Source organism: Numenius arquata, chromosome 1, assembly GCF_964106895.1.
Source record: "Numenius arquata chromosome 1, bNumArq3.hap1.1, whole genome shotgun sequence".
In the NCBI taxonomy this organism is placed as follows: domain Eukaryota; kingdom Metazoa; phylum Chordata; class Aves; order Charadriiformes; family Scolopacidae; genus Numenius; species Numenius arquata.
Genome location: NC_133576.1, coordinates 141,790,406 through 141,812,930, shown reverse-complemented (window position 1 = coordinate 141,812,930; position 22,525 = coordinate 141,790,406). Strand labels below are relative to the sequence as shown.

The following is a 22,525-nucleotide window of genomic DNA, read 5'->3' as shown; positions in this document are numbered from 1 at the left end:
GGGGCCGGGGGAGCGAACGGGGGACCCGAGCTGCCCCCCCCGGCCCCTGCCCCCGCCCGCTTCCCGCCGCCCCTTTTCCGGGAGCCCCCGGCCCCCCGCGCTGCCGCCCCCCCCCCCCCTTCCCCCCCGACCCCGGCCCAGCCCGGTGACGCCTCTGCCCCCCCCCCCCACCTTCCCCATCCCCTTCCCCCCCCCTTCCTCATCCCCATCCCCATCCCCTGCCCCGTCCCGGGACGGGCGGACAGATCCAGGCTGGGGATGGCGGAGGGAGGGGGGGCGGCCCTGAGGGGAAGGGCTTGGGGGTGCTGGGGGGGGGGGGGAAAGCTGGCCATGGGCCGGCAACCTGGGCTGGCAGCACAGAAACCCCCCGCCCCCTGGGCTGCATCCCCAGCAGCGTGGCCAGCAGGGAGAGGGGGGGGGATTCTGCCCCTCTGCTCCGCTCTGGGGAGACACCCCCCCCAGTGCTGCCTCCAGCTCTGGGGCCACCAACATCGGAAGGACATGGAGCTGTTGGAGCGGGGCCAGAGGAGGCCACGGAGATGCTGGGGGGGCTGGAGCCCCTCTGCTGTGAGGACAGGCTGAGAGAGTTGGGGGGGTTCAGCCCGGAGAAGAGAAGGCTCCGGGGAGACCTCAGAGCCCCTTCCAGTCCCTAAAGGGGCTCCAGGAAAGCTGGGGAGGGACTCTGGATCAGGGAGGGGAGCCCTAGGAGGAGGGGGAAGGGTTTGACACTGAAAGAGGGGAGATTGAGATGAGATGTGGGGAAGGAATGGATAGATGAGGAGATGGATGGATGGACAGACAGATGGATGGGGAGATGGATGGACGAATGGGTGAGTGGATGGATGGATGGAGAGATGGAGAGATGGATGGATGGATGGATGGATTGAGAGCCTGGCCCAGGTTGCCCAGAGAAGCTGTGGCTGCCCCATCCCTGGAGGGGTTCAAGGCCAGGTTGGAGGGGGCTTGGGGCAACCTGGTCTGGTGGGAGGTGTCCCTGCCCAGGGCAGGGGGTGGCACTGGGGGGGCTGTAAGGTCCCTTCCCACCCAAACCATCCCACAGTTCAATGATCCCATCATCCCATTATCCCATCCCATCCCATCCTGTCCCATTCACAACCCCCCCCTCGGTTTCTCAGCAACAACTGTCTGTTACTCAGCAACGGTTGTCACGGTCACCCCGCGCCTGTTGTCTCTGCTCTCCCACCCCCAGGTAACCCTCAGCGCCGGGGTCCTGCCCCCCACCCTGCACCCCGCAGCCCAGTGGGACCCCGCACCCCGCTGGGACCCCGCGCCCTGGGGGGACCCTGTGCCCTGGGGGGACCCCGCGCCCTGGGGGGACCCTGCACCTCGGTGGGACCCCATCCCCCAGCAGGACCCAGTCCCCGGGCAGGACCCTTTGGCATCGTGGGACCCTGCGCCCCCCCGGGACCCTGTGCCTTGGGGGGACCTGGGACCCTGGGGAGACCTTGTGCCCCGGTGGGACCCTGCACCCCACTGGAATCCTGTGACCCGGGGGGACCCTGACCCCCACTGGGACCTGGTGCCCTGATGGGAGCCTGTGAGGTGGGGGGACCCTGCACCCCACTGGGGCCCTGCATCCTGGGGGGACCTTGTGTCCTGGGGGGACCCTGCACCCCACTGGGACCCTGCGCCCTGGGGGGACCCTGCGCCCTGGTGGGACTCCGTCCTCCATCAGGATCTCGTCCTTGGGCAGGACCCTGTGGCGTTGTGGGACCCTGCACCCCACTGGGACCCTGCGCCTTGGGGGGACCCTGTGCCCCCCCAGACCCCGCTCCCCGCTCTGTCCGTCGCCGCCGCCGGAGCCGTCCCTCGAGGCGCTGGACCCTCAGCGCCAGCTTGAAGGCTCCGGACTCCAGCTGGGCCAGTAGCCGAGCCGCCCGCGTCTGTAGCCCCTCCAGGGCCACCTCCAGGTCCCGCACCCTCCGCTCGGCCTCCGCCGCCGCCGCCTCCGCCCGCAGGTCCAGCTTGCCCATGGCTAGCAGGAGCTGCCGGCCCTTGGCCTCCATGGTGGCCCGGGCGCTGGGGAACTCGGCCAGCACCTCCGCCAGGTCCTCCTTGGCGAGGCAGAAGAGGTCCGAGTAGCCGATGCTCATGATGTTGGCCGTGCGCCGGTTCCCCGAGGTGTTCCCTGGGGGAACGGGGACGGACGGAGACACGGACACGGTGTGTGTGGGGAGGGGGGGGGGGGGGGCTAGCGCCGAGGCCGGGGTGGGCTCGGGGTGCCGTGGTGCGGGTGCGGGGGGGGGGCTGGGGTGTCTCACCTTTGATGTTGATGAGGCTGATCTCCCCGAAGTAGAGCCCCTCGCCCAGGGTGGCCAGCTGGGTGACGCCGTCCTCGGCCACCACCGCCAGCCGCCCCTCCCGCACGAAGTACATCTCCCGCCCCACGTCCCCCCGCCGGCAGACGAACTCCCCGGGGCCGAAGACCTGGGGGCGCAGCCGCGGCACCAGCTGCCGCAGGACCCCCAGCTCCCAGCCCCCGAAGAGCCCCACGCGCCCCAGGGCCGGCAAGTGGACGCTGGCGGCCACCTCCGCCCGCAGCCCCCGCGGCAAGTGCCGCAGCACCCCCTGCTCGGCCGGCGGCTTGCGCTGCGCCCGCAGGTGGTGGTGCCAGGTGGCCACCCGCCGGGCCAGCCGGCCGCCGGCCCCCCGAGCCCGCAGGTAGCGCCGCAGCGGCGCGGGGTCGGGGTAGAAGGCGGCGTCGGCGGCGCCGGCATTGGAGATGATGGAGGCCACGCTGCCGGTGACGGTGGCGAAGCCCATCACGGCCAGCAGGAAGCCGGCGGTGAGGAAGAGGAACTCCTCCCGACGTCGGGGCTCCGGCGTGTCCCCCACGGTGGCCAGGACCAGGGTGGAGAAGTAGAAGCTGTGGAGGTACTGCCGCAGCGGGCGGGCGAAGCCGGGGCGGCTGGCGTTGGGGCAGACCCAGGGGTCGGAGCCCAGCCCCAGCCGGGAGGAGAGGGCGAAGTAGAGGCAGCCGTACCAGTGGATGGCCACCAGCACGTAGAGCATCAGCTTGGCCACCCGGAAGGCGTTGGGGTGGCCCGTCCGCGTCTCCCGGCGGTCGAAAGCCTCCAAGAGGCGGGGGGCCCGCAGGCAGCGGTTGGCGCGTGCCGCCGGCGCCGCCGCCCCCCCCAGGCGCGGGGGGAGCAGGTCGGTGGGCAGCACCGACACCACGTCCCAGGGGAAGCACCAGGAGCGGAGGTAGCGCCCGCGGATGCGGCGGCGGTCCCGCACCAGGATGCCGTCCTCCAGGAAGGCTGGGGGTGGAGGGTCGGGATGGGCCCTGCACCGGGGGGGGGGGAGCCCCGGAGAGAGGGGGTACGCCTGGAGAGGGGGGTGCTGTGCCCAGGGGGGACACTGGGACGGGGACGAGGGATGGGGGAACACCACTGATGGGGAGAGGGATGGGGGGTGGCGTCTGATGGGGATGAGGGATGGGGGATCACGACCAATGGGGATGAGGGATGGGGGACCACCAGTGATGGGGACGTGGGATGGGGGACCACCAGTGATGGGGAGAGGGATGGGGGGTCACACGTGATGGGGACGAGGGATGGGGGGTCACCACCAGTAGGAACAAGGGATGGGGGATGGCATCTGATGGGGATGAGGGACGGGGGACCGTCAGTGATGGGGACCACCATTGATGGGGACGAGGGACGGGGGACTGTTGCTGATGGGGACGGGTTGTGGGATCACCAGTGCTGGGGATGAGGGATGGGGGATTATCACTGATGGGGACCACCACCGATGGGGACAAGGGATGGGGGGGTCACCACTGATGGGGATAAGGAATGGGGGGCCACCAGTGATAGGGACAAGGGATGGGGGGTCACCACCGATGGGAACAAGGGATGGGGAACCATCACCAATGGGGACAAGGGATGGGGGACCATCAGTGATGGGGACCACCACCAATGGAGATGAGGAATGGGGGACCGCCAGTGATGGGGATGAGGGATGGGGGACCACCAGTGATGGGGACAAGAAATGGGGACCACCAGTGATGGGGACAAGGGATGGGGGACCACCAGTGATGGGGACAAAGGCTAGGGGACCACCAGTGATGGGGACGAGGGATGGGGGAGCATCACTGATGGGGACAAGAGAAGGGGAACCAGCACCGATGGGGACAAGGGATGGGGATCATCCTTGGTGGAGATGAGGGACGGGGGACCACCACCAATGGGGACAAGGGATGGGCGACCACCGCTGATGGGGGCAAGGGATGGGGATCATCCTTGGTGGAGATGAGGGATGGGGGGCCATCACCAATGGGGACGAGGGATGGGGAATCACCACTTATGGGGACGAGGGATGGGGGACCAGCAGCAATGAGGGAACCACCAGTGATGGGGACGAGGGATGGGGGACCCCCACTGCTGGCAGGGCCGGGGTGTGGCCGGGGTGGTCCCAGGGGGTGTCCGGGTGCCCGTGGGGCGCGGGACCCACCGGTGTGGAGGCGCACGGCCATGTCCATCAGGTAGAGCCCGTCGCTGAGGACATCCAGGGCCAACCACAGCCCCTCCTGCTGCTCCTGCAGCCCCGGGAAGCACGACCTGCCGGTGTCACCGGGGCTGGGACGGTGCCGGGGGGGGGGGGGGGGGGGGCGACGGGACCCCCTGCACACACACACCCCCCCCCCGGCCCCCGCGCCCCCCATCCCCTGCCCCCCACCCCGGGCACCTGCAGATGATGATGATCCAGTTGTAGAGGATGGGCAGCACCATGAGGCTGATCCACCAGTAATACCAGTCTCCGGAGGGGTCCAGCGTCCAGCTCCGGGGGGGGGGCGGCACTGGGGGGGGGGCGGACAGAGGGGCCTCAGGGGCGGCAGTGCCCCCCCACCAGCCCCACACTGTCCCCCCACTGCTGGAGGGGGGGTAAAGAGGGGTCTCAGGGCCAGCCGTGCCCCCCCCCCAGCCCCACACTGTCCCCCCACTGCTAGGGGGGGCAGAGGAGACTCAGCTGTGCCCCCCCGGAGCCCCACACTGTCCCCCCGCTGCCGGGGGGAGGGCAGAGGGGTCTCAGGGTTCTCCGTGTCATGGGACCGAGGGGGTCCCCGCCATCTCCCCCCCCCCCCCCCCCCCCAGGCCCCACGGTGGGGGGGGTCCGTGCCGCGCTCACCCCCAGGCGTCTCCGGTGCCGGGCTGGGCCGTGGCGGTGGTCCCGGGGGGGCCTCGGGAGAGGAGCCCCTGCATCCTGCGCCGTGGGCGAGGGTCCTGCACCCCCCCGGCACCCCACAGATGTTGCACCCCTCCCCAGCACCCCGAGTCCTGCACCCCTCCCTGGCACCCCGGGGGTCCCACACCCCTCCCTGGCACCCCACGGATGCTGCACCCCTCCCTGGCACCCCGGGGGTCCTGCACCCCCCCCCAGCACCCCGTGGGTCCTGCACCCCCTCTGCTGGCACCCAGGGGTCCCACAGTCCCCCCGGCACCCCGAGGGTCCCGCTCCCCTCCTCAGCACCCCAGCAGTCCTGCACCCCCCCTTGGCACCCCGGGGGTCCTGCACCCCAAGGATCCTGCACCCCTTCCCAGCACCCCGGGGGTCCTGCACCCCTCACTGGCACCACGTGGGTCCTGCACCCCCCACCCAGCACCCGGGGGTCCCACAGTCCCCCCGGCACCCCCAGGGTCCCGCTCCCCTCCTCAGCACCCCAGTAGTCCTGCACCCCTCCCTGGCACCCCGGGGGTCCCGCACCCCTCCCCTGCACCCCACAGGTCCTGCACCCCTCCCTGGCACCCCGGGGGTCCCGCACCCCTCACCAGCACCCTGCGGACGCTGCACCCCTCCCCGGCTCCGAGCCACGTGTCTCTGCCGGCACCGGGCGCCTCCTGGCAACGGGGGGGTCCCCGGGGCACGCAGTGGCCCCCCGGGATGCCCGGTAGCCACGCTACCCGGGTGGCAGGGCCCGGTGGCCATGGCAGGCCGGAGGGGGGGCCCTGCCGAGGGTGGTGGGGGACCCCCGGGCCAAGGCCGGGTGCAGACCCCCCCCACCCCCCCACCACCCCGCAGCCGGACCCCATCCCCTCCGAGAGCACCGGGGCGGGGGGTGCTGCGGTTGTGGGGTGTCGGGGGGCACAGGGGCTCGGTGCCAGCGCCGGCCGGTGGGTGCCGGGGGACCCCGATCACCCGCGGGGGTGGCACTGGGAGAGATGCGGGGGGGGTGCGTGGTTTGGGGGGTCCCTGGTGCGGGGGTACCCGGTGTAGGGGGGTGCCTGATGGGGGTGTTCTGCAGTTTGGGGTTCCCCGGTGCGGGGAGTGCCCGGTTTGGGGGGGTCCCCGGTGCAAGGGGAGCCTGGGGGGGTGGGGGGGTGGTTCCCTGTTGCGGGAGGTCCCCAAACCTGGGCTGTGTGGTGGGGGGGCTCCCTGCTGTGGGGGGTGCACGGTTGGGGGGTCCCCAGTGTGGGGGTGCCCGGTGTAGGGGGGTGCCCAGTGAAGGGGTTCCCCGGTGTGTGCGGGGGGTGCTCGGTGTGGGGTTCCCTGGTGTGAGGGGTGTCCAGTGCGGGGGTCCCCGATGTGAGGGGTGCACCTTGTAGGGGGGTTCCCCGGTGTGGGGGTCCCCAGTGCGAGGGGTGCCCAGTTCAGGGGAGGTTCCCCGGTGCGGGAGGTGCCGGGTTTGGTCCCTGGTGCGAGGGGGGGCCGGTGCGGGGTTCCCCGTTCGAGGGGTTCCCTGGTGCGGGGGTGCTCGGTGCGGGGGTGCCCGGTTTGGGGTGTCCCTGGTGTGGGGAGTGCCCGGTGTAGAGGGGGGGTCCCCGGTGCGGGGGTCCCCGGTGGGGGGATCCTGGTCCGGGGGGTGCCCGGTGCGAGAGGTGCTCGGCGCGGGGTCTCCCCGTTTCCAGGGGTGCTCTGTTCCTGGTTCCCCGGTTCTGGGGGGTTCCCCGGCGCGTGGCTGCCCAATGCGGGGTTCCCCGTTGCGGTGGGTGCCCGGTTGGTGGTTCCCGGTGGGGGTTTCCCCGTTTGGGGGCTCCCGGTTCCCGCGCAGCCGAGCCCCCCCCCTTCCCCCGCGCCCCCCGACCCCGCGCCGCTCCGGGCCCCGCCCCTTTCCCCGCCCCTTGCGCGGGCGCAGCCAATGAGCGCTTTCCCCCCCGCGCGGCCCCGCCCCTCCCCTGGCCGGGCGGCCCCGCCCAGCTCGGCGGGCGTGGGCGTGGCCGGGGGCGCGGCGGGCGTGGCCGGGGGCGCGGCGGGCGTGGCCGGGGGCGTGGCCTGCGCGGCCGGTGCGTGGGGCGGCGGCGGGAAGATGGCGGCGGGCGCGCGGGGCCCGCAGCGGGGGCGGCCGGTGAGCGGCGGGGGCGGCGGGGGGGGGAACCGGGGCGGGGGGGGGCGCCGGGAGCGATGTAGGGGGGGGTGGGGCCGGGCGAGGCCGTGCCGGGACACCCCCCCCCCCCCCCTTCCCCTCCGCCGGCTGTACCGGGGTGGCCGGGCCGCTCCGCACGGCCAAGGGCAGGCGGCGGCCCGGCCCCGGGGTGTCCCCGTGCGGGGGGGGGGAACGGACCGGGCCCGGGGGGTGCCCCGGTGGCGGGGGTGGCGTGAGGCGGGGCGGGGGAGCGGGCGGACGGGCCTGGGCCGGGCGCGGGGTGCGGGGCGGCCGGGGGGGTGCCGGTGGGTGCGGGGGGGGGGGGGGGCTGTACCGGCCGGGGGGGGGGGAGGGGAGGGGAGGGGCCGGTCCCCGCGTCCGACGCCTCCTCTCACCCCCCCCCCACCCCCCCCCAGGTGCGGCGCTGACGGGACGGGACCCGCCGCGACCTTGACCCCAGGTAGGCGGCGTTGCCCCCCCGGGGGGGGGGGCGACACACGACACCCGGTACCGGGCCCGATCCCGCCGTGACCCCTGCCCGGGTGGGCAGCACCCCCCCGACGGCGGCGGGGGGGGGGGGGCGCACCCAGGGTGCCGTGTTTGCCCGGCCCCGGGGGGTGTCGGTGCCGTGGCCGCCCCCCCCCTCCCGGTGCTGCTGTCACCGGCCCCCGGGGCGGGACGGGGGGGTACGTGACCCCACGTGGCAGCCCCACCGTTACCCCCCCACCCCACTCCGCCACCCTCCCACCTCCCGGGGGGGCAGAGGAGGGGGGCAAAAAGGGGGTGGCAGCCCCCCCCCGCGGTGGGGACCTTGGGGGACCCCCCCCCCTTGTCCCCGTCCCCCGTGGCGGCTCCCGGCTCCGCTCGGTGCCCGGGCCGGGGGTCAAGGCGGGGGGGGGGGTGTGGGGGTGTGTGTCCTCCCCCCGGCACCCCTGCCCTCGCCACGGTGGCACCCCCGGCGGGCCTCCCGCTGCCACCGGCCACCCCCCCCGGGGAGGGACACCCCCCCCACCCCCCCCCCCCCGGTGTGGCCCGGGCTGGTGGCTGTGTCCCCCCCTCCGTGTGGGGGCGAGGAGGGGGCTAGTGCCGGGACGGAGCTGGCAAGTGGCCGCCGGTGGCAGGGTGGCAGAGGGGTGTCCCGTCCCCCCCCCCCCCCCCCCCCCCCCGGGCTGTGTGTCCCCCCCCCAGGGCTGTGACCCCCCCCCCCGCTGGGCTCTAACTTTAGCAGCCGCTGTCAGAGCCGCGGTAAAAATACACTTGCCCGGGGCCTGACCCGCGGGGGGGGGGTGGTGGTGGTGGGGGGGTGTCTGTTGCCCACCCCCCGGCCGCGGGGGCTTCCGTCCCCCTCCTCACCGGCCCCCTCCCCAGGAGGCTTTCGGCTGCCCCCGGTGCCATCCCCGGGGGGGTTGGGGGGTGGGGGGGGCTGCCGTCGCTCTCCCTCTTCCCACCCGCTGCTGGGGGGGGGGCTCTCGGGGTGCTGGGCTACGGGAGGGGCGCCGCGGGGCTACCGTGGCTTCTCCAGGGCTAGACACCCCCGCCACGGTGGCCCCGAGCGGTGCCGGGACACGGGACCCTATAAACCCCCCCGGCGACGTGACGCACCCGTGGGTGCCGCCATCGCGGACCCCCCCCCCCCAAAGAGCACACCAGGGAGCCGGGGTCCCCCCTCGGGGGGGCCGGTGGGAGCCCCCCGGGTGCCGCTCACGGTGTCCCCTCCTGCCCCCTGCGCCGGGCGAGGTGACACCGAGGGTTTCACCCCGGGATTGGGGGGGACACGGGGGGGGGGGGGGTGGTGAGGGGGGGCAGGAAGCCCCGTCCCCACCGCGGGGCGGCCGGTGGCTCCGGCTGGGGAGGGGGGACAGCCCCGGGGGGGGTGTCTGCTGCTCCCCCATCACCGCTGGCTGCTGTTGTCGGGGGTCCCGTGCCCCCCCCCCCCGCCGCCCCCCCGCTGGCCGCTGCCGGGCCACCGCTCCCACTGGTTGTCCCGGTGCCACCGGGGCCGGGCCGGCTCCGGGTTCAAAGTGCGGAGCTGGGTGTGGAGGCAGAGACGGAGCGCCCCCCCTATCCCCCCCCCCCCGCCCGTGCGGTGCTCGCCCTTCCTCTTCCTCCCTCCTTCCTCCCCCCCCCCCCGGCACCTCCCCGCCACCTTCCTCCTCCCGTGGTGGCCCGGCCTGCCCTGCCGGTGGCCATGGTGGCCACAGCCCGTCCCGGTGAGGGGGCCACCCCCCCGTGCCATCCCCCTTTGGCACCACGGGGTCCCCTTTACACCTCCGGGACCCCCCTTGGCCTCACGGGGACCCCCCTTTGGCCCCTCCGGGACCCCCCTTTGGCCCCACTGGATCCCCCCCTTGGCCCCTTGGGGTCCCCCCCTTTGGCACCATAGGACCCCCCTTGGCCCCTTGGGGTCCCCCCCTTTTGGCCCCTCCAGGACCCCCCTTGGCCCCATGAGGTCCCCTCTTTGACCCTCTGGGACCCCCCTTGGCCCCTCGGGGTCCCCCCCTTTGGCCCCTCCGGGACCCCCTTGCGGGGGGGTTGGTGGCATGGGGTGACACCGGGGGCTCGGGGTCAGTCGTGGGGGGCTGGCACCTTCGCCGTGGGGCAGGACTGGGGGGTCCCTGTGCTGGGATGGGGGTGTCGGGGCCGGGGGGGCAAAGCCATCCCCTGCATCCCAGCCGCGGGGGGGTGCTCTGCCGGGCTCGGGGGGTGGGTGCTGGGTGCCCCCCGGGCTCTGAGCCCCCCCCCCCCCGCTGTCCCCACAGCCCAGCCCGTGGTGGCAGCAGGATGGAGAGGGGGGTCCGGTGGCGCCGTCAGGCAGCACTGGGATCCGTCGGGACCCCCCGGCCCCCCTGCCCGTGACCGACCCCCCCGATGGAGAGGATGAGCTGGCTGAGCAAGCTGAACCCCCGGGGGGGCGGGCAGCGTGCCCCCCGCAGCGCCAGCCTGCAGAGCCCCCCCGTCACCGCCGACCCCGAGACCTGCCTCATGGTCTTCAAGAACCACTGGTCCCAGGTGAGATGGGGCTCGGGGGTGGGACATGGGGCACGGGGACCCCCCCGCTCTGTACCCAGTGTGTGTGTGTGTGTCCCCCCCCGGCTCAGGGGGTCGGGATTAGTGGCCCGGAGTTCACTTGGAGCTCCTGGTCACAAGTTGCCCACGAGCCCCCGACGTGCCCTGGTGGCCAAAGTGGCCAATGGTCTCCTGGGGGGGCATCAAGAAGAGCGTGGCCAGCAGGTCGGGGGGGGGGGGGGGGGTCATCCCGCCCCTCTGCTCTGCCCTGGGGAGGCCACAGCTGGAGATATTCCAACCCCCCCCGGACACGTTCCTGTGGGACCTGCTCTGGGTGACCCCGCTCTGGCAGGGGGTGGGACTGGGGGGGTCTCTGGAGGTCCCTGGTGACCCCAGATCGTTCTGTGCCCCCCCCCCCCCCCCGGCAGGTCCTGCGCATCCTGGAGCGCGGTGGGGGCTGCAAAGCGGCCCCCGACGACCTGAGCGCCGTCCGCAACAACACCTACCAGATGCTGAACCTGCTGGCTGAGGACCGGCCCCGGGGGGAGGCGGCCGCCCCCGGCCCCATCCTGGACTTCGTGGCCTCCGAGAACCTCCTGGAGCGGCTGCTGAGCTGGCACCTGCAGGGGGACTTCGGGGAGGAGCGGAAGGTGACTGGGGGGGGACACCCTCCAGCGGGGAGGGGGCGCGTGGGACAAAGGGGAAGGGTTTGACACTGGAAGAGGGGAGATTGAGATGAGATCTCAGGAGAAATGGGTGGGGGGGTGGATGGGGGGGTGGGTGGATGGATGAGTGGATGGATGGATGGGGAGATGGATGGATGAGTGGATGGATGGATGGGGAAGTGGATGGGTGGGTGGATGGGAAGGTGGATGGATGGATGGATGGATGGATGAGTGGATGGATGGATGAGTGGATGGATGGATGGATGGGGAGGTGGATGGATGGATGGGGAGATGGATGGATGAGTGGATGGATGGATGGGGAAGTGGATGGGTGGGTGGATGGGGAGGTGGATGGATGGATGGATGGGTGGATGGGGAGATGGAGGGATGGGGAGATGGAGGGATGGATGGGGAGGTGGATGGATGGATGGGGAGATGGATGGATGAGTGGATGGAGGGATGGATGGATGAGTGGATGGATGGATGGGGAAGTGGATGGGTGGGTGGATGAGTGGATGGGAAGGTGGATAGGTGGATGGATGGGGAGGTGGATGGATGGATGAGTGGATGGGTGGATGGGGAGGTGGATGGATGGGGAGAGGGATGGATGGAGGGATGGGGAGATGGAGGGATGGGGAGGTGGAGGGATGGAGGGATGGGGAGGTGGAGGGTTGGAGGGATGGGGAGGTGGAGGGATGGAGAGATGGAGGGATGGATGGATGGGGATGTGGATGGATGGATGAGTGGATGGATGGATGGGGAGGTGGATGGATGGGGAGAGGGATGGATGGATGGGGAGGTGGATGGATGGATGGATTGATGGGTGGATGGAGACACGGATGGATGGCTGGGGGGATGGGTGGGGAGATGGATGGATGGATGGATGGGTTGATGGGTGGATGGAGACACGGATGGATGGGTGGGGGGATGGATGGATGGATGGATGGATGGGTGGATGGAGACACGGATGGATGGGTGGGGGGATGGATGGATGGATGGATGGGTTGAGAGCCTGGCCCAGGTTGCCCAGAGAAGCTGTGGCTGCCCCATCCCTGGAGGGGTTCAAGGCCAGGTTGGAGGGGGCTTGGAGCAACCTGCTCTGGTGGGAGGTGTCCCTGGATGGGACTGGATGGTCTTTAAGGTCCCTTCCCACCCAGACCGTTCTCTGGTTCTAAGGTGGAGCAGCTGAAGCTCTACGAGATGCTCATCAGCCAGGCCCGGCAGCCCCTGCTGCGGCACAAGCCGGTGCTGACGCCGCTGCTGCGGCTGCTGAGCCTCTGCGCCGAGCCCACCTCCGCCCCCCTGGAGAACAGCCTGGTCCTGCTCCTCAACCAGCTCTGCGTCTCGGTGGCCAAGGAACCCGCCGTCCTGGAGCTCTTCTTCCACAGCCCGGCCGACCAGGGCCCCGCCAACCTCATCATCTTCTCCCTCCTCATCCCCTTCATCCACCACGAGGGCGTGCTGGGCCAGCAGGCCAGGGACGCCCTGCTGCTCATCATGGCCATGTCGGCCAGCAACCACGCCGTGGCCAAGTCCATCACCGACAACTCCTACTTCTGCCCGGTACGGCCCGGGGTGACCCGGGGACGTGTCCACCCCCTGTCCCCGGGAGCTCCACGGGGTCGGGTTTGGCTCCTGGGGCGGGAGCCACGGCCGTCCCTGGAGGAACATCCTGGTCCGGGGAGGAGGGAGGGCTTGGAGATGGGCTGGGGACAAGGGGACCGGTGGCCTGGGGACAGCGGGGGACGTAGGGGCCAGCAAAGGTCCCTGGCTTTGAACTGGGATGGGGTGGGCAGGGAGGGTGGCCGAGGATGGGATGGAGTGGCCAGGGATGGTGGCCGGGGACCTGGGGGGACCCGGGGTGGGCAGGGACGGTGGCCGGGGACCAGGACAGAGCAAGCAGGGATGATGGCCAGGGATGGGACAGGGTGGGCAGGGACGGTGGCCACGGGAATAGAGTGGGTGGTGATGGTGGCCAGGGATGGGATGGAGTGGCCAAAGCTGGTGGCCGGGGATGGGACGGAGCGGGCAGGGGCAGTGGCTGGGGACCCAGGAGGACGGGGTGGACAGGAATGGTGGCCAGGGATGGGACAGAGTGGCCAAGGATGGTGGCCACGGGGATGGAGTGGGCAGGCACGGTGGCCAGGGATGGGATGGGGCAGGCAGGGATGGTGGCCGGGGACCCGGGGTGGGCAGAGACGGTGGCCAGGGACCCAGGGGGATGGTGGCCAGGGATGGGATGGGGCAGGCAGGGATGGTGGCTGGGGACCTGGGGCTGGCAGGGATGGTGGCCAGGGATGGGACAGAGTGGCCAAGGATGGTGGCCACGGGGATGGAGCGGGCAGGCACGGTGGCCAGGGACCAGGATGGAGCGGGCAGGCTCGGTGGCCGGGGATGGGATGGGGCAGGCAGGGATGGTGGCCGGGGACCTGGGGTGGGCAGGGACGGTGGCCAGGGACCCAGGGGGATGGTGGCCAAGGATGGGATGGGACGGGCAGGGATGGTGGCCGGGGACCCGGGGTGGGCAGGGACGGTGGCCAGGGACCCAGGGGGATGGTGGCCAGGGATGGGGCGGGCAGGGATGGTGACAGGGGGGACGGGGCGTGCAGGGCCGGTGGCCGATGACCCGTCGGTGGCTCGGGGGGGGTTCTCTGAGCCCCTCGCCCCCCCTCCCCAGGTGCTGGCCACGGGGCTGAGCGCCCTGTACTCCTCCCTGCCCCGCAAGCTGGAGGCGCGGGGGGACGACTGGCACTGCCTGCGCCGCGAGGACTGGATGGGGGTCTCCTCCCTCGTCCTCTTCATGAACTCCCTGGAGTTCTGCAACGCCGTCATCCAGGTAGGGCACGGACACCGGGGGGCGGCTACCGACCCCTCGCCGGGGGGTGGCCACCGCCCCCTGACCCCCCCCTTGCCCGCCCCGCAGGTGGCCCACCCGCTGGTGCAGAAGCAGCTGGTGGACTACGTGCACAACGGGTTCCTGGTGCCCGTCATGGGGCCGGCGCTGCACAAGGTGAGGATGGGTGTCCCCCCCCCGCCGGGGCCGGACGGGGGTCCCCCGGGTCCTCCCCCCAGCCCCGTGCCCTGCCCCACGCGCCGCGCCCCCCCGCCCCCCGCAGAGCTCGGTGGAGGAGATGATCGCCAGCACGGCGTACCTGGAGCTGTTCCTGCGCAGCGTCAGCGAGACCGCCCTGCTGAAAACCTTCCTGCGGTTCCTGCTGCTGCACCGCCACGACAGCACCACCATCCTCGACACCCTGGTGGGGCGCATCAACAGCAACTCTCGGGTGAGACCCACGGCACCCCACACCGACCCACAGACACCCCACACCGACCCACAGACACCCCACGGGCACCCACACCGACCCCCAGACACCCACACCGACCCCCAGACACCCACGACAGCACCACCATCCTCGACACCCTGGTGGGGCGCATCAACAGCAACTCACGGGTGAGACCCACGGCACCCCACAGCGACCCACAGACACCCCACAGACGCCCACACTGACCCCCAGACACCCACACCGACCCCCAGACACCCACGACAGCACCACCATCCTCGACACCCTGGTGGGGCGCATCAACAGCAACTCACGGGTGAGACCCACGGCGACCCACGGCACCCCACAGCAACCCACAGACACCCACACCAACCCACAGACACCCCACAGACACCCACACCGACCCCCAGACACCCACACCGACCCCCAGACACCCACGACAGCACCACCATCCTCGACACCCTGGTGGGGCGCATCAACAGCAACTCACGGGTGAGACCCACGGCACCCCACAGCGACCCACAGACACCCACACTGACCCACAGACACCCCACAGACACCCACACCGACCCCCAGACACCCACGACAGCACCACCATCCTCGACACCCTGGTGGGGCGCATCAACAGCAACTCACGGGTGAGACCCACGGCGACCCACGGGCACCCCACACTGACCCACAGGCACCCCACAGCGACCCACAGACCCCCACACCGACCCACAGACACCCCACAGACACCCACACCAACCCCCAGACACCCACGACAGCACCACCATCCTCGACACCCTGGTGGGGCGCATCAACAGCAACTCATGGATGAGACCCACGGTGACCCACAGACACCCACACTGATCCCTACTGATGCCCACAGACCCCCACAGTGACCCACCAACACCCCCACGGACACCCACACAGACACACCAACACCCCCACCGACACACACAGGCCTCCCCACCCACCACCACGGACATCCACACAGACCCACAGCGACCCACAGACACCCACACTGACGCACAGACACCTACCAACACCTCCACTGACCCCCATGGTGACCCACAGACATCCCCACCGACCCACGGTGACCCACGGACACCCCCACGGACACCCGCACAGACAGCCACACCAACCCACAGACACCCACACTGACCCCCCGCTGTGACCCACAGGCATCCCCATGAGCCCCCATTGCCATCCACAGACACCTACACTGACCCCCAAGATCCTCCCTGGCCGTGACACTGCCCTCCTGCCCCACTGCTGCCCTGCTGTGGGGCTGCCCCACGGGGCTGCCTCTCTGTGGGGCTGCCCCCTGCCCCACTGAGGGGCTGCCCCATGGGACTGCCTGGCCGTGGCACTACCCCGTGGGGCTGCCCCGTCCATCGGGCTGTCCTCCTGCTCCTCTGTGGGGCTGCCCCATGGGGCTGGCCGTCTGTGGGGCTGCCCCCCTGCCCCACTGAGGGGCTGCTCTATGGGACTGCCTGTCCATGGCACTGCCCCATGGGGCTGCCCGTCCATGGGGCTGCCCTCCTTCCCCACTGAGGGGCTGCCCCATGGGGCTGCCCTGTGGGTCTGCCCCACTGTGTGTCCCTCACCTCCCCGTGTCCCCCCCAGCTCTGCATGGTGTCCCTCAGCCTCTTCCGGACCCTGCTCAGCCTCAACTGCGAGGACGTGATGCTCCAGCTGGTGCTCAGGTACCGCCGGGACGGGGGGGATGTGTGGGGCAGCCCCGTCTTCTGCCCCACTGCCCAGGGGTCCAGCAGGGCGTCCCCATCGCGTGTCCCCCCCATCCCCATCGTGTGTCCCCCCCATCGTCTTCTGCCCCACTGCTCAGGGGTCTGGTGGCATGTCTCCCATCCCCGTTGCGTGTCCCCCCATCTTCTGCCCCACCACTGAGGGGTCTGGCGAGGCGTCCCTGTTGCGTGTCCCCCTGTCGCGTGTCCCCCCCATCTTCTGCCCCGCCATCTAGGGGTCCACTGGGGTGTCCCCATCGTGTGTCCCCCCCATCTTCTGCCCCACTGCTGGGAGCTCCAGTGGGGTCCTCCCATCCCCATCATGTCCCCCCCCCCCAGTCTTCTGCCCCACTGCTGAGGGGGTCCCATGTCGTGTCCCCGTGGTGTGTCCCCCCATCTTCTGCCCCCTTGCCAAGGGGTCTGGCGGGGCATCCCCATTGTGTCCCCCCCCATCTTCTGTCCCCCTGGCAAGGGGTCTGGTGGGGCGTCCCCATCCCTGTCACGTGTCCCCCTGTCCCCATCGTGTGTCCCCCCATCTTCTGCCCCACCGCTGAGGGCTCCAGCGGGGGGTCCCTGTCCCTTGTCCCCCGTCTCGGGGACACCCAAGGGGTCCATCAGGGTGTCCCCCTCCCTGTCGTGTGTCCCCCCGTCTTCTGCCCCACCGCTGAGGAGTCCAGCGGGGTGTCCCTGTCGCATGTCCCCCCATTCCCCATCGCGTCCCCCCATCTTCTGCCCCACAGCCAAGGGGTCTGGGGGGGGTGTCCCTGTGGTGTGTCCCCCTGTCTTCTGCCCCCTTCCCAAGGGGTCCGGTGGGGTGTCCTTGTCCCCGTTGCGTGTCCCCCCGTCTTCTGCCCCCCTCCCAAGGGGTCTGCAGGGTGTCCCCATCACGTGTCCCCCCATCTTCTGCCCCCCTCCCAAGGGGTCTGCAGGGTGTCCCCATCACGTGTCCCCCCATCTTCTGCCCTCCTGCTGAGGGGTCTGTCAGGGTGTCCCCATCCCCATCACGTGTCCCCCTGTCCCCATCGTGTGTCCCACCATCTTCTGCCCCCCTCCCAAGGGGTCCGGTGGGGTGTCCTTGTCCCCGTTGCGTGTCCCCCCGTCTTCTGCCCCCCTCCCAAGGGGTCTGCAGGGTGTCCCCATCACGCGTCCCCCCATCTTCTGCCCCCCTCCCAAGGGGTCTGCAGGGTGTCCCCATCACGCGTCCCCCCATCTTCTTCCCCCCATGTTGAGGGGTTTGGCGCCCCCATCCCGTCGTGTGTCCCCTCCGTCTTCTACCCTGCTGCCAAGGGGTCCCGTGGGGCGTCCCCCCCTCCCCACAGCCGGGTGCCCCCCCCCCCCTCTCCGCAGGTACCTGCTGCCCTGCAGCCACGTCATGCTGAGCCAGAAACGGGCCGTGCGGGACCTGGACATCTACGGCAAGACGGCGGCCAAGTTCCTCTCCCTCATCCCCCGCTGCTGCCGCCCCGAGAACCTGCCGCCCCCCGAGCGGGAGGAGGAACACGCCGCCTGGTCCAAGGGTACGTCCGGGATTGGGGGGGGGGGTGGGGGGTGTCCTGCCGCCTCCCCCCTCCCCACCCCCAGGCTGGGAACCCCCCCCTCCCCTTCCCCTCTTTGTGCTGTGTGTCCCCCCCCCCGACCCTCCGCAGGTCACGGCAGCCCCAGCGTGGACACCTCCTCGGTGGTGACGGTCCCCAAGCCCTCCACGCCTTCCCGCCTCTCCTTCTTCATGCGCCAAGCCAACCCCGCCGCCGAGGGGGGCGCCAGCCCGACCCCCCGCTCCCCGGGGACCCCCGCCGGCAGCCCCCGCGCCCCCCGGCCCGGCCGGTGGGAGGAGGTGTCGGAGCTGGAGGGGAATTACCTGGAATACCTGCGGGACGCCCGCCGCAGCATCGACCGCTGCGCCTGGGCCTGCCGCGTCTGGTCGGCCCCCTACGACGGCGAGGACCCCCACCCCAACGCCCCCGACCCCCCCCGCCTCCGCTCGGCCCCCTGCCAGGGCGAGGACCCCCACCCCGGCGCCCCCCGCCCCCCGACCCCCCGGACTAAAAAACGGGGTTTGCCGGAGGAAGGGGCGAGGGAGGGGTCCCCGGGGAGCGGGGGTGGCGAGGAGGGGCCGGGGGGGCACCGGCCCCCCTCCCCCGAGACGCGGGACTCGGGGACCCTGGTGAACGGGGCGCACGGGCCGGGGGAGCCCGAGGGGGGGGGACACGACGTGGCGGTGAAGAAGGTGCGTCGGAGCCCCCAGGGCGAGGGGGACGGCGCCGGGGGGTCACCGGAGCAAAACGGCGCGGCCACCCCCCCCCCCCCCGTCCTGCCGGCCGCAGCCCCCCCCCGGCTGGGAGCCCCTGCCCTCGGTGGACTCGCTCATCGAGGAGCTACTGGCCCGGGCCCCGGGGGAGCCCAACGGGGCCGGCGTCACCATCGAAGCCTTCACCGAGGAGCTGCGGGAGATCGAGGCCGAGATGAAGAACGGGGGGGGGTCCCCGCCGGCCCCCCCGGACCCCTCCGAGCCCCCGCTGTCCCGTGAGGAAGAGGAGGCCTTCGCCAGCTTCGCCGCCCTGCCCGAGGGGGGGGACGGGGCCGGCCGGGCTCAGCCGCGGCCACCGGACCCCCTGGCCCAGCTGGTGGCCAGCCCGCCGCGGGCGGTGGGACCCCCGCCCAGCCAGCCCTTCACAGGTGGGGGGCTCGGGGACGGCGGGGGGGGTGTGTGTGTGTGTGCGTGTGCCTGGTTGCTCCCCCCTGCACCCCCAGCCTGACGTGTGTCCCCCCCCCTCCCCGCAGGCCCCTTCGTCTCGGTGCTCTTCGGGAAGCTGGAGAACATGCTGCACAACTCGCTCTACGTCAACTTCCTGCTGACGGGGCTGGTGGCCCAGCTGGCCTGCTACCCCCAGCCCCTGCTCCGCTCCTTCCTCCTCAACACCAACATGGTCTTCCAGCCCAGCGTCAAGTCCCTGCTACAGGTGACCCCCCCCCGGGACCCCCTGCCGCCCCCAGCCCCTGCTGCCCCCAGCCCCTGCTCCTCTTCTTCCTCTTCCTCTTCCTCCTCAACACCAACATGGTCTTCCAGCCCAGCGTCGAGTCCCTGCTACAGGTGACCCTCCCCCAGGACCCCCCCTGGGACCCCCAGCCATGGCCATTGGGACCCCCCACCCTGGGACCCCCCCTGCCGCCCCCAGCCCCTGCTGCCCCCAGCCCCTGCTCCTCCTCTTCCTCTTCCTCCTCAACACCAACATGGTCTTCCAGCCCAGCGTCGAGTCCCTGCTACAGGTGACCGTCCCCCGGGACCCCCCCCAGGACCCCCAGCCCTGCCCTGGCTCTGGGACCCCCCACCCTGGGACCCCCCCCTGCTACCCCCAGCCCCTGCTCCTCTTCTTCCTCTTCCTCTTCCTCCTCAACACCAACATGGTCTTCCAGCCCAGTGTCGAGTCCCTGCTACAGGTGACCGTCCCCCGGGACCCCCCCCCAGGACCCCCAGCCCTGCCCTGGCCCTGGCACCCTGCCCCCCAGACCCCCCTGGGACCCACCCAGCATCCCCAGCCCTGCCCTGGTGGCCCCTCACAGCCGTTGGGACCCCCAGCCCTGCCCTGCCCCTCCATCATGGCTCTCAAGACCCCCAGCTGAGTCCCGGGGGCCCCTGACACCCTTGGGGACCCCCAGCCCTGCCCAGGCACCCCATCATGGCTGTTGGGACCCCCAGCCCTGCCCCAGAGGCCCCTGACGGCCGTGGGGACCCCCAGCCCTGCCCTGGCCCCCTGTCCCAGCCATCAGGACCCCCGGCCGTGTCCCGATGGCCCCTGATGGCCATTGGGACCCCCAGCTCTGTCCCGGTAGCCCCTCATGGCTGTTGCTGAGCCCCAGCCCTGCCCTGGGCCCCCCTCATGGCCGTGGGGACCCCCAGCCGAGCCCCAGTGGCCCCTGATGGCCATGGGGACCCCCAGCCCTGCCCTGGCCCCCCATCACAGCCATCGGGACCCCCGGCCGTGTCCCGATGGCCCCTGATGGCCATTGGGACCCTCAGCTGAGCCCTGGTGGCCCCCATTATGGCCGTGGGGACCCCCAGCTGTGCCCCGGTGGCCTCTCATGGCCGTGGGGACCCCCAGATGAACCCTGATGGCCCCTCATGGCCGTGGGGACCCCCAGCTGTGCCCTGGCCCCCCATTATGGCTGTGGGGACCCCCAGCTGTGCCCCATTGTCCTCTCATGGCCGTGGGGACCCCCAGATGAACCCTGATGGCCCCTCATGGCAGTGGGGACCCCCAGCTGTGCCCCGGTGGCCTCTGATGGCCGTGGGGACCCCCAGCCGTGCCCTGGCCCCCCATTATGGCTGTGGGGACCCCCAGCTGTGCCCCGGTAGTCCATGATGGCTGTGGGGACCCCCAGCCGTGCCCTGGCCCCCCATTATGGCCTTGGGGAGCCTCAGGCGAGCCCCATTGTCCTCTCATGGCAGTGGGGACCCCCAGGCGAGCCCCGGTGGCCCCTGATGGCCGTGGGGACCCCCAGCCGTGCCCTGGCCCCCCATTACGGCCGTGGGGACCCCCAGGCGAGCCCCGGTGGCCCCTGACGGCAGTTGGTGGCCCGGCAGGTGCTGGGCTCGGTGAAGAACAAGATCGAGAGCTTCGCGGCGGGGCAGCAGGACTTCCCCACCCTCCTCTTCAAGGCCAAGAAGTACCTGATCGCCCGCGGCAAGCTGGACTGGGCCGAGCCCCCCGGCAGCGTGCCCACCCTGCGCCGCCCCGACACCCTGGGTGAGCGCTGGGGGGGGAATGGCACAGCGTGGGGGGGCAGGGGGCATGGGGGGCACGGGGAGGCTTGGGGGGCTCGGCACGGCATGGGGGGCATGGGGGAAGTGGCACAGCATGGGGGGCACAGGGGGCTCGGCACAGCGTGGGGGGGCTGGGGGGCACGGGGGAAATGGTACAGTATGGGGGGCATGGGGGGCACGGGGGGCTTGGCATAACATGGGGGGGCTGGGGGGCACGGGGGAAATGGCACAGCGTGGGGGGCACAGGGGGGCTTGGGGGGCTCAGCGTAGCATGGGGGGGCTGGGGGGCACAGGGCAAATGGCACAGCATGGGGGGCATGGGGGGCACGGGGGGCTTGGCATAACATGGGGGGGCTGGGGGGCACGGGGGAAATGGCACAGCGTGGGGGGCACAGGGGGGCTTGGGGGGCTCAGCGTAGCATGGGGGGGCTGGGGGGCACAGGGCAAATGGCACAGCATGGGGGTCCAGGGGTATGGGGGGCATGGGGGGGGCCTCGGCACAGCATGGGGGGGCTGGGGGGCACGGGGGACTGGCACGTTACAACATGGGGGCTGGGGGTAACAGAGAGTAGTGGGGGGCACGGCACGGGGGGGGCTAGGGGGCTGGGGGGGATGGCACAGCATGGGGGACTGGGGGCTGGGGGACATGGCACAACATGGGGGGGCCGGGGGGCTCGGCATGGCCTGGGGTGTGTGGGGGGGGCTGGGCATTGGGCAGGGGGCTGCCCGGGGGGCCTGGGGGCGCTATGGGGGGCTGCAGATAGCCCTATGGGGAGGGTGGGGGGCTGCACGTGGGGTGTGCAGGGGGCTGGGGGGGTACGATGCATTGGGGGGGGCTGCCCCCTGCAGTGCCCAGGGGGCTGGGGGCGATGGGGGGGGACTGGGGGCTGCCCGTGGGCCTTGGACAGAGGGGTGGGGGTGGTATGGGGGGGTGGGGGGCTGGAGGTAACAGGGGGGGCTGGGGGCTGCGTGGAGGGGTGGGGGGCTGCATGGGGTATTACATGGGGGGGTGAGGGTGTTATGGGGGGGCTGGGGGCTGCACGTGGCATTACAACAGGGGGCTGGGGGGGGGTGCGGGGGGGGGGTTGTATGTGGCATTACACGGGGGGCTGGGGGTGTTATGGGGGGGCTGAGGGTCATATCAAGGGGTGTGGGGGTGGGTACGGGGGGGCTGCATGGAGTGTTGCATGGGGGGCAGGGTGGGGCTGGGGGCTGCATGGGGGCAGTGGGGGGTGCTGCCCCCCTGTTGCCCGTTGCCGGGGGGGCACTGACTTGCCCCCCCCCCCCAGCCAGGAGCCGCCGTCCCTCCCTGGGGGAGCTGCTGCTGCGTCACACCAACAGCCCCACGCGGGGCCGGGGGGCCGCCCCCGCCGCCCTGCGGGACCGGGAGGGGCCGGGGCTGCAGGGGATGGGGGGAGGGGGGGTGTTGGGGGGCGGCCCCCCCCCCGCGCCCCCCCGCCGAGCGGCAGAGCCAGGCCCTGCGGGTCAAGAACGCCGTCTACTGCGCCGTCATCTTCAGCGAGTTCCTCAAGGAGCTGGCCGCCATCGCCCAGGCCCACGCCGTCACCTCCCCCTTCCTGACGGAGCCCCCCGAGGAGTGACACCCCCCCCCCCCCCCGACATCCCCCCCCCCCGACATCGCCCCCACCCCCCCGGCGCCTTTTTAACCACCCCCCAGGAACACGGACCTTTTTAATTTATTGGGGATGAATGTGTTGGCTGAGAACTGGCTGCAACTCAGTACGGGAGTGACCGAC

At 72.0% G+C, this 22,525-nt stretch overlaps 2 protein-coding genes across 2 annotated transcripts; one reads left to right on the top strand and one right to left on the bottom strand.

Annotated features, from left to right (window-relative positions):
* Positions 1-1,153: 1,153 nt before the first annotated feature.
* Positions 1,154-8,942, bottom strand: CNGA4 (cyclic nucleotide gated channel subunit alpha 4). The gene is made up of 7 exons (XM_074150647.1): positions 8,927-8,942; positions 4,711-4,822; positions 4,477-4,583; positions 2,283-3,281; positions 1,789-2,149; positions 1,466-1,746; positions 1,154-1,293 (listed from the first exon to the last, which is right to left on the bottom strand). The coding sequence occupies exons 1-7, from the start codon at positions 8,940-8,942 to the stop codon at positions 1,154-1,156; spliced, it is 2,016 nt and encodes a 671-aa protein (XP_074006748.1).
* A 1,250-nt stretch (positions 8,943-10,192) lies between these two features.
* FHIP1B (FHF complex subunit HOOK interacting protein 1B) lies at positions 10,193-22,369 on the top strand. Its single transcript, XM_074144835.1, is given in 14 exon segments — positions 10,193-10,333; positions 10,759-10,980; positions 12,172-12,558; positions 13,673-13,831; positions 13,919-14,005; positions 14,112-14,279; positions 15,888-15,967; positions 17,354-17,523; positions 17,653-18,320; positions 18,322-18,682; positions 18,788-18,966; positions 20,589-20,751; positions 22,058-22,212; positions 22,214-22,369. Coding segments are annotated over 14 exon segments (3,096 nt in total).
* Positions 22,370-22,525: the final 156 nt, after the last annotated feature.